We start from the raw sequence: 15357 nt of genomic DNA, 5'->3' as shown, positions 1-15357 counted from the left end.
ATCAGCGCAGGTTAAGTTATAGCCAGCACCTAAGGAAGAACACACACAGTAAACGTAGTTCAGCTGAGCTAAGGCTCTTGCTCTTGTTTGCACATTTTCCTTTTCTGAGCCACTCTTTGCACAAGGACATGCCTAACGCAACAGTGCCGGGACTTTGTACCATTAAAGCCTTCCAACTGAATCCTGTTTTCCCCTTCTGCCAGCACCATCCATGTCTACAGAGTAACACAGATGATGGGCAGGTTAAGCACAAGGAAAGGAAAGCATTCACATGAGACTTCCCCTTCTGTACCACTTAAACTGAGCACAAAAAAGCCTCACCTACATTTTTCACTATTTTTGTACCCCGGTGTTCATAAGGGCAGCGCTGATTCTGAAAATGTCACTGAGAGATTTCATCGTGACAGTGCTGCTCCCCACAGCATGTCTGTAATGCAGTCGATTCCTTTCTTTCCCCCCCCCCCCCTCTTTCAATTCTTAATTTCAAGCACAGAAGAAAAGCAAAATGGGTGAAAACCTATGCATTCCCCTAAGTCATTGCAAACAAAGTACAAGCATGTTCCATAGAAGACCATGATTTATTGGCAGTTATTCTGAAACACAAATGACTGAATATAGTAAAAAGACATTTGTAAAAAAAAAAAAAAAAAAAAAATGAAGAAAAAGAGGAAAACAAACAAATCTCATCTTTAAATGCGTCACTTGAATGCATTTATCAAGGGGACACCATGTGCAGGCAGTTCCTGGTGCAACTGACGGAACAACATGGCACATTTATTCCTTTCCTGGGTCTTGCCTAGGGTGTGGAACAGCCGGGCTTGGAAGTAGAGAACATCTCTGAGCTGCTCTTTGCAGTCCACTTTGGCAAAGTAAGTCTTAGCTTCATTTAGATTCAGAATAGCGGATTCCAAAGCTGTGAGAAAGGTGGGACAGTCATACTTAAGAAAATAACACAACAACAACAACTCCGAGCAATGCAGCTCCATTCTAAGGAGCCCAATTATAAATTCCTCAGCTTTTCAAAACAGTTTGTGTCTTAGCAACATGGTCCTTCAGCTAGTGTCTGTTATTCAACCTTTGCTGCAAAATACGGGTGTTGAAGCACGCAGATAAACCGCATAAACAACTTGCTGTTATAAACACTGCATCTGTTGAACAACTAATTCCAAATTAATTCTCCTATCTGATTACCAGGTAATACACTCCCCTATATCGTTTAAACTTCATTAATGGTGATTGTGTAGCAGGACTCCAATATATGCCCTGGTTTGTATCTCTCAACTGAGCGCAGTTTCAGTGGGGAAGAGTTAACTCTTCACATTACCTTCAATCTTCTTCTGTTGAGCGTAGGAAGCTGCAGAAGCCACCTGACACTTGGCCACCAGGAACATGGCACAGCCTTTGTCCAGTACAGCTCCATGGGCCAAGACAGGTTCAATTGCCATGTGCAAAATATTCAGGGCTTGTTCAGGAATGCCAAGGATCAGCTGAAAGAGAAACTTTGCTTGTCTAATGCTGGAATCTACTGGTGAGATCATGACCTTCTGCGAAGACCAGAATAAGCCACAAAAGCCACATCTGTTTCCAACACAGCAATGCTACAGACAAGGACGTCATTTTCTTCCCCACAATCTTCTTGTAAATCAAAATTTACTAGGAGACATGAACTACTATCTGGAATGATTAGGCATGGCTCCTCCACTCCAGTCAGTGCTGACAACCAGGTCCCTGCCAGCTCAGAATAAACAGTGTAACTGAACTCCAGTACCAGCATTATTTTTAATTCAGCCACATGCCAAACTGTGCTACTAGAAAGCTGAAAAAACAGCATAAAAATAACAACTGGAGAAATGAATGCAGGGCCAATTTATGCTTGCCTACTTAAGTATATACAATAGCTACCCATCTTACCGATACACATGGAACTCAACTTTTATTAGCTTCCCCAAAAGATTTTACATTTAGAATGTACTTCATCAGAATCGATAATTTAATTCCGACAAGGTTATGGTTTTAAATCTCACAGGAGTGAAAACTGTACCCAGATCCCCAGCAAAAATGTTGCCACACAGCCCTGTGAAAACACAAATCAAACCTACCTGGGAGAAAGCCAAGTTCAGCACAGTCTCAGAAGCCAAGTACTGTAGACTATATTCTCGAGAGAGGGCCAGAGCCTGCAGTAGAACAGGCAAGGCTATGGTGTGGCATGAAGACCTCCAGTAGAGCTCTGCTATTGACAGCAGTACGCTAATCAACAGAGAAGGAGAGAACTATAAACTGTTTTCTTTTGATGAAACACGGCCACTTGTTTCCCAATTACTCCATCCGTAACAGTATTGATTTTATTATGAATTACATTACTGTACATACAATAAACTTAAATTGCACCCTTAAGAGGAAATCCCACCTCCTTACAAAGATGAAATAACATTAACTACTCTGAAGGTTGGCACAAAGGCACAGTTACATTCATGTTTCTTCTTATTATTCATTTTGCAAACATTCAATACCTTTTAGGTTACATATACATATATAACGTGGTGCTAGGTTTCAATTCCGTGATATTTTGAGGATTCCTCCATACCATGTTTAACAAATGAAATAATTATTTCACAATCTCCAAATCATTTTAGGTAACCTGAGGACTGGTGAAGTCCGAACACAGACAAATTGAAGTGGCTGATTCTAATCACTGCGAAGTGGCTTTAATACTCTGAAAATTAAGCATTCTTACCTAATCACCATCTCAGTGTTCTTGATTTTCTGGCAGTGGATCAACAGTTTCTGCAAGAGTTTGTGCGCCTCTGACATTTGATTTTGGGCTTTCAATACAATGGCTTTTCTGCCGTGGTAGAAAGAAGACATCACTGATATATAAATATTTTAAACACAAATCTGCTCTTCAGAACACGGTAAAACAGGTCTTTATTTTGTGACCTCTGTTTCTTGTGACAGCAGAACAGCACTCTGACAAAGCATGTTCGTGCTATGCACAGAGGCAGAGGGAAAACCAAGTAGCTCTGATTGCTGGACAACTCACAGCAGAAAGGATCAAACTCACGAAACAGCTTTAGATAGAAAATAGGGATTGCCAAAAACAAAGGCCAAAGAGGCAGCAGAAGTGGGAGGGCATGCAAACTGGAAAGCAGAAGTAATTATTTGTGGATGAAAAACAGGTATGATGTAAGGTAGCTAAAATTGGCATAAGCTAACAAGGACACAGAGCGAGAGGGAAAGAGTGAGAACAAGGAAATAAAAAAACAAATACATAGCTGTAGGGGATGTGTAAAAACACCCCAAACCCATATACTGAGTGCTATATTTAAAGATCAGGGAAGTAACAGACAGTCCAGTTCCAGAAGGACAAGCATCAGGTCCCACAGCTTGAATAGCGATCTTCCGGCTTACTGGCACCGGCTATGTTTTTAGGTGTTTTGCCTCATTGCAAAACAACAAGAAATTTATTTCAACAGCAAACTGTCTTCATGCTCAGCAAATAACAAGTTTTAACCCTATTCTATTTCTAACGTTTCCATTCAGAAACGAGAACAAATTGAGGTGACAGAAAAAAGTATTGTCCCATTTTGCGGATGTGGAAACTAGGACACAGATGAAGACATAACTCAAGCTCTGACTGTATCAGAGTTGAGATTTGGCCTTAGGTCCCTTAGATCTGTCTTTTTATAAAATTTTGCATAGTGCTCAGGTTTGACTACAGCTACCATGGCAAATTTTGAAGAAATATTTTGTGTTCTCAGGCCAGATCTACACCGCTAAAACAACAAGAAATCCACCGGTGCTATTCCTGTTCTTAGAACGTCCAGAGAAACAACTAGAAATTATGATTACAGGATATACTGTAATGGAATAAGCACTACACATTAGACAACACGACTGTAATTAACTCTGGAAAGGGAAGAACACAAACACACGTGATTGCCAGCAACCATTTTGCTATGTTTTTCATTATCTTCATGGGATACACCTGCAAACATATGCGGATTCACGATTTCTTACCTGTATACTCCTTCAATGCTACTAAGTGCTGTAATTCCTGCTACAAGAGAATCTGCTATATGGTATCTGCCATCATTCATGGCTCTTTCAAACTGTATTTTTTGATCAAACAGCATCCAAAGCTAAACAAAGAACATCCAGGAACATGTTTTAGAAGTTGCACCTGCTCACTGTCTAACCCCAAGTTAGAACTTAATTTTTATTTCCCCCGTGGATATTTATGTCTAGACACAACTAACTCGACTGTCCAATTACTGTATTTTTTAAATTACAGTCCTCAACAGAAATCCTTAGGCCTGGAGTAGTGTTTCAATGGCACAGTTCACCTATTTGACCATATTTTAAGTTAAAAAAAAGCTTTAAAACCATTACTATTACTTTAAAATAGTAGACTTGTTCTATAACAAAAAGAGAAGGACCAAGCTAAATTTAATAGAATCTTAAACACTTTAAAATAAACAGTGCCTTTTAGACTGACATATTAACGTTTCCCAGTGTTGCACAAAAACAGCCTCTTCTCAGTTATTTCTGGAGTGTAATATATCAAAATAATTACCACTAATTAAACAGTACTTTGAAGCTCCAAATTGACGTAGACCATTTGATTCCTGTGTGTGCTCATGAAGCAGATGTATATTCCTCTGTTACTTACAGTTCTATTTAATCAGCCTTTTCTTAGGAGGCAATTAAAACAAAGGCTTCTTCTTCATGCTTTTACAGCAGAGTTTATGCTATGTGGCTTTGGGAGGGGTCATGAGCCAAATGAGATCAGCAAACATATAACCCAAAGCATCCAGAGTAAAGAGGGTATGAATTCAGGTCCTATTGTGTAACAGTTATGCAAGTTACAGGCTAAATCGCATATATTCTACCTGTGCATGCTGGCTATTGGGAGGGAATCTCTCCTTTAGATGTTTCAGTATTTCAGAAGCAGCTGCAAAGTACCCCTGTAACACAAAAACAGCACTCTGATAAACAGACCAGGGCAAGCACCGCTCCCCTTGATTTCGACCCAACCTTCATGGCAAGAACTCGCCAGGTAAAAGCCCTTTATTTTCTTTGTTCCTAATACAGACATTAAAGGCAGAAGAAAACATGATTCAAGTCTCGCACTCTCTGTCAACACCACCCACACATCCTCTCAACCAAATGACTTTTTGTGCGACTAGCCATAAAACTCACCTGCTCTGCATGCAGCTCAGCCAGGTGACACAATACTACAGCAAAGGACTCCGTGTTATTCTGCTGAACGCCCACATTCACAGCCTCCAGACTGTTCATGCTCAGCAATGTTTGGGCTTGTTGAAGTGCCATGGTGCTTGAGCAAGAGAAACATCTTTTAGCTTTCAAGCAACAACCAACCACCATTTTTTAATCTAGAGTCTTGTTATGACTGTGGTCTACAGACTGATTTTCAGGGTAAGCCAGTGGCCTGGGGGAGAATGCAAACTTGTAAAACAACTGCTACCCAGGAACTCTAGACTATGCAAGCACATCCAACGCTACAAACCAAAAGCTGCACGTGGTCCAAGCACAGTGATGCTGAAAATGGGGACACGGCAATGACTTATGCACTATTTGCCACTACTAAATGCAAACTCAATCTCTTCTCCAGTATGATTTTTGAATGAACACAAGGAAATGGAAATAATTGAACCCAGCCTATACCAAATCACTATCTGATTGCTTTATTTTAGTGCACTGGAGAGACACAGTCACTTGTTACATCTATATAAATAACTCAGAATGCATTATGTGCTACCAAGTACAGTGAGCTCACCCAAGAGTTGAAAAGAAATGAAATACCTGCGGCCATATAGTCTCCAAATGGCAGTCTTCTGTGCTATACTAATATCAATAAGCTCTGACAAGCTGTGTTTCCAGTGCAACAGATCAGAATCTTTTAAGGCATCCATTAGTTTGTTGGCAGCCTTTCCTGCAAAAGCTCTTCGCTGAACCAAGGATTGTATTCCCAGGGAAGCAAGGTACTGGGAAGAGGGGAAAAAAAACATAAAAGAAAGTCATTGAAAGATGATAGATGATAGCTACGCACTACACCTGTGAACTATACCAGAGCAAGAGTTATAAATTAAGAAAAAAATCCCAAAGAAAAAGATGTGATGTTATTCAGCACAGACAAAGGAACACTGCTCCAGGCATTTCTTTAAATACACACTTACACACACCCACACATACATGAATGCCAGTTTGATAGATGTGAAAGGTAATTTCCACTCCTCCACACAGGAGTCTTAAAGAGGATGACTGGACTTGTACCTGGATTTCTCCAGTGATGAAACAGCTGTGAAAACAGAGAGCCTTTCCTCCCCTTCCCCACCAAATAGCCATGTCTGCTTTCATCTCCCAACATCAGCAGTTTAGTTCCTTTTAGAACAATTCAAAGAGGTTGCAGATCTTGGGGAAAACAGCAATTGATACAGGGCATAAAACCATCTAAAGGGAGGGCTACCATGCAAGATTTCACAGCTGGGCCAGAGCCATACAAGTAAATGCATTCAAAGCTCTGTCAGAGGCATCAGCACTGAGTTTCAGGGAAGGCTGAGGCATAAGAACCTCCCTTGAGCACCAGCAGATTGCATTATGGACCTAAATGGTGCATAGGGCCAGGCTAGTGGCCACAGTTCTCCTGCCTGAAAAACAAACAAGGCAGAAGGAAAAACAGTATGCCTTGTGATAATGCACTCACAATAAAGCAACTAAATTCTGGTTGTTAATATAAAGAGTCAAAATAATAGAAACAGGTAGATTTTGGAGTATAAAATAGGTTGGTTTAAATTCAATTACATATTTTGTAATAATAATTTTGTCCACCCCCCAAAAAAAAACAAACAAAAAACCTACCATGCATACACCCCTTCACTCCCATATAAAGGTTTTAGAATACAGTTAAGGATAAATGAAACAGACTTACGGGCAAACCAAAGTGTAAAGATTTGTTTACTGAGTGCTCCAGCAGAACACAGCTATCAAATATCTTCTGTTCCAAGATGTATAACCAGCTCTAGTAAGGGAAAAAGTTAAAATGTCACTGCAAATAGCTGATCGCTACAGCATTTTACAGCATTGCACGAAATGCATGAAAATTCTGGAATCACCAAAATATATCAGAAGTCTAGCCTGGCTGGGCATGGGCCTCACAATACTGGAGTCAATACTGGAGGTTTCAGAGTAATGCACAGAAACCCATTATACAGTCAATTGTGGAATGCAGCAACTCCAGAGTTTGGTTGCAGAGATTCTCTCATTACAGTACTGATGTTCATTACAGAAGAAAATAGAGAGAAAATTAAGTCTTCCCTTCCTCCTTTTTTGTTTGGTGAAAAGGAGGATAACTCTGTGAAAATCCAGAAGATAGTAAGAAGAAAGCTTATGAAATACTTCAGCTCTTTAAAGCACATCAGACTAAACTTTGAGCTTAGTACTGAGTAACTCTGGGATCACAACTCCTGTTTAAGGAAGTAAACCCGAGTCACAACAAAACTGTCCTGTGATCTCCCTACTCTCCAGTGTTTGTTGCTCCTGGTGACCCATCTGCTAAAAACATCACCCCACTGCGGGACAGTCACCTTCAAATTATTGATCCGCTTGACAAAATATTACTGTAAGAGTAGTTCTGCAACAGTTCAAAGGCTGAGGTAACAGACAAAGGTGACTTAACCTCTGTTTCAACATGGCTATCTTACCAGGCAGTGCTGCAAGCAAACATGATCGTTAGACTCCTGTGCAATTCGGATGGCTTCCTGAAGCGCAAGTTCAGCTTGTTGACTATCAGCAAACAAAAAAGAACGTATTAGGATCACCACCGTGCTTAAAATACAGCATTACAACACCACAGAGGAATACTGATCTAAATTATGCATATCGCACTCAGAAGAAAACTGATTTAAAAGACTGAACGGCAAAGCCTAGCGGTCCAGCAACATATTCTAGACCCAAGGCTAATGAGCACGATGGCATCTGCAAGCCACTACAAGAATGCAACTGTAACCCCTGAGCAGGCTTTCAAACCTGTGTACATGCCAAAGTGCCAAATTAGTGTTTGAACAGGGGCAACATTAAGTATCTCCCTATATAGAAATAATGGTCATTAATTTTTCTTATCTCCTTTCCATCTCCAGTCCTTTTACAGGATCCATCCAAGAAGCAGCCAATAAATGAAAACTGTATATGGAGATAGGTGAGCCAGCTTTATCAATAAAATAACACCCACCGCTACGGCTTTTTAAAAATATGCATCTCCTAAATGGCTTTTTCTTTAATTATTCTTCTTCCAGATGATCAGCTCTATATTGATTTGAATATAACAGAAGAACAACTGTACTTTCTTGGGAATATAGTTGGAAATAAGCACTTATGTCCACTGACCTTTCTGAGGTCATGGAAATGTAGCAATGGAGAACTTAAATCCCTAGGAAATGGTCACAAACGGATGCAGACAAATGTCAGCTCTCACCGTGCTGTAAATGGCCCGGTTATTATGGAAACCAAATAAATGTCAAAATAAAAACAAACCAAAACAAATCAGGATTACAAGAAAATTCCAAGCCAACTATAGCTGCTATCAAATTAGACAAGTCCCTTCTCTCAAACAGATTTTCAAAATGAACTGAAGGCCTATCCGTCAGTACTTAGGGGATACAGTGAGATGAATTTTAAGTGTGCAGTACAACATTTTGACTTACTAATGGCCAAAGCGGCAGTGCAGCGCAGCTAGATTCAGAGCAGCATATCTCAGACTCCGACCATAACCTTCGTCCCCATTGCTTTTGCTTTCTGCTCCAGTGAGAATTAAACGGTCAAAATAATGAAGAAGGCTGTGCGTTGAACTGAAGACATCTTGCACTCTGAGACTGTTTAAGTAGCTTAAATAATGCTAAAAATTGAAACAAAATCAGTTTCAACTATATGGAGCTATTAAAACAAAGTTTTGGTTTATACTTACCATGTGTTGTCTTACTGTCCAGCAAGTGCAAGCATGAAGCGATAGATATGGCCAGGAAAGTGCTGACCAGAAGTCACAATGATACTGATAAAATGAGATGTGCAGAACTTCTCTAATTCTTGAATAGAGCTGGTCATTCTCCTAACAGGATCTTCCAAGATCAGGCCATGAGAATTATTCCACCCAGCCCAAGACATCTGCATAGGCAGAATGCCTGTATTTATGTGCTGAGTGGGAATGGAGGCACAACTTCTACTGTGTCTGCACTCAGGAAGGTACTCAGAAGCATGAACACGGCTTCCAAATGTTGTGCAGAAAGAAAGGCACCCGCTCAAGAGTAAGTTCTCTAGGAACAAGGCAAATGCTTGCAGTGCAGGTCTGGAACCAACTCTCAACATGAGCTGTCTGTTGCTTTCACTGTGAATTGCAGCTAAGCTCCAGAAGTGAAGTGAACATCAAAAATCAAAATCAGCAGGTATTCCACCCAATGCTAGTTTTTAATCTATGCAAGTGTGAGGCCTGACATTTTTGAGGAAAAAAGTTTTAGATTTAGTTCAATAAGAATGCACTGACACAGACCCACCAAAATTAAGAGGATTATTTCTATGCATAAAGCCAGACATGTTGTTAAGTACTTAGCTTAATTGAGGTTTCGGTACCTTCAGGAGTTTCGGTCTGAATTACTAAACATTTACATGGAACTTGCTCACATTTTCATCATCTGCTTATGTTTCAATATAGAATAAAATACTCCCAAATAATCCCATCCTAGAGATATGAAGAAATCCCTTTAAAACCATTTCAGATGAAGAAAAAGACACTTACTGCTTCAGCAAAGTCTGGATTAAATTTTAACAAGTTGTTCAATTCCTTTTGTAACGATGCTGGAGTAAGAGCCTTTGTTTCATCGTTCTTTAGTAAAGAAGCCTGGAAAAAAATGAAACCAATGCTAAGTAACTCCAAGTGGAGCATTAGGAATACATTTTGGTACATGATTGTCATTTTCTCTGTCATCTCCAGAGAAAGCGTTAAAGAAGATTTCAGAACAGCTCTATTATGACACTGAAACATCCGTGGCAGTTTTATTCTATCCTATATTACAGCATTCACTTTCCAGAGATCAGAGAGACTGAGTAAAATAAAAGCTTATTCAAATGACTGTTCAAAGGTACTTAAAGAATTTTAAGTTTCCTTTTTAAGAACTAGTACAGCAGATTGCTCACTGGAATTACACGCTTCTTTCACGAACAAAAAACAATCAGGACACCAAACTAAGCAAAAGTGAATCCATATTTTGCTTTAGGAAGTAGATCAATTGATAAGCAAAATTAATAATCTATTTACAGGAATAAGCATTAGTGAATAATAAAAGGACTTCACATTTCAGAACCATCCTAAGCATCTGATTCCTCCAAAATATTCTAATTAGGAGAGAAAAGGTTTGTTATACACACAGGTAAAAAAAAATCTGTAAATCATAACTGTCTTGTCTTCTCAATTAATCTCACTTCTAACTGCTCCTGGATGAGGGGCTCTCCATTCCACGTGCACGTGTGTATAAGGCAGCTAGAGTGCCAGCAACTGGAGCTGGATTGCAGGACTCTGCGTGCCTGTGCCAGAACTAGACACAGGGCAATCCAGGTGACAGTTACTTGATAAACTGAGTTTTGAAGCTCAACTACTGGCAGAATTGAGAGAGCAAGGGTGCAAAAGTATGCACACATTTCCCCTAACAGACCTTCACCCTGAGCAGCCAGAGGGAACTGGGGTAGCAGGTAACATTCAGCCTTGCCACTGGTTGCACCAGGGGGCGTGGAGCTGCAGAACCTTGCTGCGGTCAGGCTGCTAGATGCAACAACCCTTAAAAGTAAAGGTCCTAGTGGGATTGAGAAGTCACTTTGAGCTTTTTAAATGCGTATGAAACGGTACATATTATGTTATTTTATTAGCAAATGATTATAAGCACCCAGTGCATTTACTAACAATGGTGCCCATCTGTATTTTTGCTCCTTTTTGTATTTACCAGCTGAAATAACCAACAACATTGCACATTTAGCAGACAGCACATCTGAAGCAAGCAGTCAGAACAGAAGTGACCTTCTCAGAATCAAATATCATCATCTGGTGTACATGCTTAGATGAAACAATTCTAACCCCAAGTGCTCATACTGAGCAACTACATTTGAGATAATTAACAAACCTTTAACAGATATTAAAAAAAAACATCATTTTGACACTGTGGATAAAACTGAAGGTGAAGATCATCTTACAGATCATTTACTCAACTTCATTCAGAACTAACATACCTGCTGAGAAAGAAAATACTCTGCTTGTTTCTGGGAAAGAGGCCCACTGCAAGATACCTCTTCTTCCCTGCTAAAAAGCACTCTGGTTAGAAACAATGGCAATGAAATAGAGAAAATACTTTTTATCAGACACTCCACACTTTCGCTTTATGAATTTTTATGAGATAGTAGAGCTCAACAGCACAAAAGGAAAATAAAAGGAGAAAAAATAATACAGAATAAAATCCACCACATCAAACTTAACAATCCAAGTGATTTTACACTGTTTAGTTGCAATCTTCAGCCTGCACAGACTGTGGTCAGTATGAATGTTACCCCAAATACACATGTATTTAAAAACAAACAAACAAACAAACAAAAACAACAACAGCAGATACAAGATTTGTGGTGATATACTTAAATGTCTGGTTCCTTTTTTTTTTTCTTCTTCCTTTTTTTCTAAAGATATTCACAAAGAAATGAACTGGCACTTTCACCACATACATCACTCCAGAAAACAGCTGCTCTGCAAAGCAGCCCAAAGTTCATTCCATGGAAAGACAACAGCTACAGCACAAAGCAAGACTCCAAAATTGTTAACTGACTCAAGCTACAGTAGAGCATGCCCAAGCATGAGCTTATATGAAGACAATTTTAAAAGCACACTTTAAGTAAATGGATACACAAAATACTTTGAGGATTATTCTTACAGTGTAACATTTTAGCGAGTGGAATGCCTCCCATACATCTTTTTATTTAAATAAATGTCATTATTTTTATTTGGAGAAAAGCAAAAAGAGAAACCAAAATATTAAGCTTATTTTTTTTTCCTCAAAGAGGAATCTTTCCTTGCTGGAAGCAGCAGTGCTCTTTCCAACAGCTTTAGCACATCACACCCTAGCATAACCAGGTAAGAATCATTCAGCAGCGGGCTGTACAGAAGGAAAATGGGCAGCATCTGGCCTTTAGGCTGCAATTCCCTGTGTGAGCGTGAGAATGGGGCACCGCCATCTTCTGAGAGCAAGCACAACTGCTGCCATTTACAAATGATACCACAGGGTGGCACCACGGAAACGGGGAGGCCACCCAACTCGGCCAGAGTGCACTAGGCTCCAGGAGAGAAAAAAAAAAAACAAAACACACACAGCTGGTTATCTCCTCTTCACATGCCTTAATCAGTAATATAAAGACAGAACTTTCTGAATACAAAGGTGACATCACTTCCCCTTTCTTCCCCTCCTCCTCAAGCAAATCGGTATTTTAAACATAATATTTAACATTTAACATGCAGTATTTTAACATTATCTGTGCAGAAAACAGTAAGCAGCTGCTACAGGAAAGAAACCAGATTCAGTGTGTATTGCTGAACTACAATAACCATTTAAAGTTGAGTAACCGCAAACCAACAACATCAGCACAAGCTCTGTGATCTGTACACAGGCCTAAAAAAAAAAAAAAAAATCAACAAGATCAGATTACTATGATAATCACTTCTTTAGCAAAAATACTGTTCATGAATTTTTAAGCCAATATTCTTAAGTTTTGGCCTTGACCTAAACTTTATGCATTAGACAAATTGGCGACATCCTGCTCTAAGTTGGATATGAGCGAATACGAGTTTATGGTACACTACATCTCAATACTGCAGCTGAAGTTCCTATAATTTGTCCACTTGCACTAAAATTAAATTATCCCAGATTGTAATGTGGCATTTGTGATAGGACAGGCACAGATGAGCGTCCATGGACTTCGCGAAGTTTAACAGGAGTAGAAGCTTGACCTGGACAAAGGTTCAGCTTACACTGATGTGTACAGAAGCAATCTGAAATGCAACTAATTTGCTGACAGAAGTGGAAAAGACTTAACGTATTAATATATCACCTTAGAGGTGCATCAAGTTCTTCTTTCTCCATTTTCCCCTCCTGTTCTTCTGTATTCGTCAGCTCCATATCATTCTCATCAATTCCACTTTTTTTCTCATCATTTTGAAAATACTGCTGAAGTGCAGTGTAAAGTTTATAGACCTGACTAAAAGAAAGTTTATTGTATGCCAAGATCATATGGCGCAGAAACAGGCCTGCAAAGGAAAACATCTGTGTTATGACACCTTTAGGTAAGGTTTCCAATTCAGAGGAGACTACAAATCAGTGTAATAACCTTAAATTGCACTATTTAATTTAGCTTAAGTGTCTCATCTCAGCCTACCAATTGATAAAATTCAGGTCTGCTCAGTATAAATCTCTAATTAATTCAGTGGCAAAGCTCACAGATTATCTGATCGCAGAACAATTAACAGCAGCAAGAACTGCAGATTGTGGAAAATTATTGGTTACAAAGTTGTATCTTGAGTGAATTCCTTCAATAACAGCTATCATATCAACTAAAGCGTACAGGCAATAGCTAGTTACCTACTACACTTGTTTTATGAACTTCTGGCTCTGTCCCAGAAAATGAATCTGAAAGGTCATCAAAAAATTGTTCCATATCTTTCAGTTCTCCTTCTGCCATAAGTTTCAACCTAAAAAGGGGAAAAAAAATAGGATTTAAACATTATACATCAAATAATATTCCTCTATTTCAGGTATAGATGAATAAGCACTGACAGATCCAAAAGGCAGATAGTTCATTATGTCCAGAAGGTTTTTACATAATGAATAAAATCAAAACACATTAAATTTTAATAAGAATCTAATTAATGATCAGGTTTTTTTAAACTGCTATTGTAATAAAGAGAACAAACAGAAGGAATTTTTACTCTAACAAAAATTAGGAATCAAAAAAAATACTGATTTTAAAGCTGTCATTTTCTGAATTAGCTAATGTTGAAACAAGTGGTTTCTATCATAGACACTTAATTAAACTAGATTTCCTCAATGCTTGATTTGTGTGCCTTTCAGAACTTGTTTGTGACAACTAGGAAAGCTGCAGAAGCATGTTTGCGCTCTGGACAAACAGCCCTTTCAACTGGGCACGTAAACATGGGCAGAGAGGTTATCAAGAGACAGTGGGGCTGATGTGAGAGTGTAGGAACGCCCCAGCTGCAGCACCACTTAGCATCTGTGCTGGGCAGCTCCCTGCCTGCCAGGGCCTGGCACCCACCTGATGTGCACGGAGCTGGCCAGGTGTGGGCACGACTCCTCGATGGCCTTGCGCAGCCGTGACAGCGGCATGTCGGGACCCTGGAGAGGACAGTGACACAGAATCACTAGGGTTGGAAAAGGCCTTCAAGATCATCTGGTCCAACCTTCCCCCTACCACCAATGTCAACCACTAAACCATGTCCCTAAGCACCACGTCCAACCTCTCCTCAAGCACCCCCAGAGATGGTGATGCCACCACCTCCCTGGGTAACCCATCCCAACACCTGCCTGCTCTTTCTGAGAAAAAACGTCTCCTCATTTCCAACCTGAACCTCCCCTGACACAACTTGAGGCCATCCCTTCTAGTCCTACCACAGTTACCTGTGAGAAGAGGCTGACCCCCAGCTCTCCACAGTTTCCTTTCAGGCAGTTGCACAGAGCAATGAGGTCTCTCCCGATCCTCCTCTTCCCAGACCAACCCCCCCCAGTTCCCTCAGCCGCTCCTCACAGGACTTGTGTCCCAGGCCCTTCACCAGCCTCAGAGCCCTTCTGCAGACACACTCCTGGGCCTCGATGTCCTTCTGGTAGTGAGGTGCCCAAAACTGAACAGGCCATGGTGCCAGGGAGCAGCCCCCTTCCCCTTCCTTTTCCCTTCCCCTTCCACTTCTCTTTTCCTTTTCCTTTCCCTTCCCCTTTCCTTTTCTCTTTTCTCTTTTCCCTTCCCTTCCCCTCCAGCCCGGCCCGGCCCTGACCTGCAGCAGGGGCAGCAGCAGCCTGTTGAGGCGCCGCCTCTCCAGCAGGCCGAGCTGCGAGCCGGAGCGGCCCAGCTCGCTGAGGAGCACGAGCAGCGCCATCTTGTAGGGAGTGACCCAGTCCTTGATGCCGAAGACGTTGGCGTGCACCACGCCGTTCGTCATCATGGGGTTGAAGTAGAGGCTCTCGTGCACGCTCGCCATGGCGGCGCCCGGCCGCCATCACCCGCCGCCCCGTCGTCAAGGCAACCGCCCGCGCC

General features: G+C 40.7%; 1 protein-coding gene across 2 annotated transcripts; it reads right to left on the bottom strand.

The window, feature by feature from the left end:
- Window positions 1–514: 514 nt before the first annotated feature.
- ANAPC5 (anaphase promoting complex subunit 5) lies at window positions 515–15321 on the bottom strand. Of its 2 annotated transcripts, none has more exons than XM_082774516.1 (17): window positions 15098–15321; window positions 14365–14444; window positions 13674–13783; window positions 13147–13342; window positions 11287–11356; window positions 9806–9907; window positions 8721–8911; window positions 7722–7803; window positions 6950–7039; window positions 5824–6005; window positions 5200–5335; window positions 4890–4964; window positions 4018–4139; window positions 2735–2842; window positions 2100–2247; window positions 1325–1487; window positions 515–913 (listed from the first exon to the last, which is right to left on the bottom strand). In XM_082774516.1, the coding sequence occupies exons 1-17, from the start codon at window positions 15299–15301 to the stop codon at window positions 699–701; spliced, it is 2274 nt and encodes a 757-aa protein (XP_082630642.1). In that variant the 5' UTR covers window positions 15302–15321; the 3' UTR covers window positions 515–698. The 2 variants fall into 2 exon arrangements, with proteins under 2 accessions (XP_082630642.1, XP_082630643.1); XM_082774517.1 differs by having other exon boundaries at window positions 11287–11353.
- Window positions 15322–15357: the final 36 nt, after the last annotated feature.

Source organism: Aythya marila, assembly GCF_965140915.1.
Source record: "Aythya marila genome assembly, chromosome: 17".
Taxonomy (NCBI): Eukaryota; Metazoa; Chordata; class Aves; order Anseriformes; family Anatidae; genus Aythya; species Aythya marila.
Note: the sequence above shows the minus strand (reverse complement) of the source record. Positions and strands in the feature narration are given on the sequence as shown.

Coding starts and splice junctions, on each gene's coding strand:
- ANAPC5 (XM_082774516.1), bottom strand. CDS start 15,301: ATGGCGAGCGTGCACGAGAGCCTCTACTTCAACCCCATGATGACGAAC. Junction 14,445..15,097: donor TGCTGCTGCCCCTGCTGCAG/GTCAGGGCCGGG, acceptor TGTCCTCTCCAG/GGTCCCGACATGCCGCTGTC. Junction 7,040..7,721: donor TTTGCTTGCAGCACTGCCTG/GTAAGATAGCCA, acceptor TTCCCTTACTAG/AGCTGGTTATACATCTTGGA.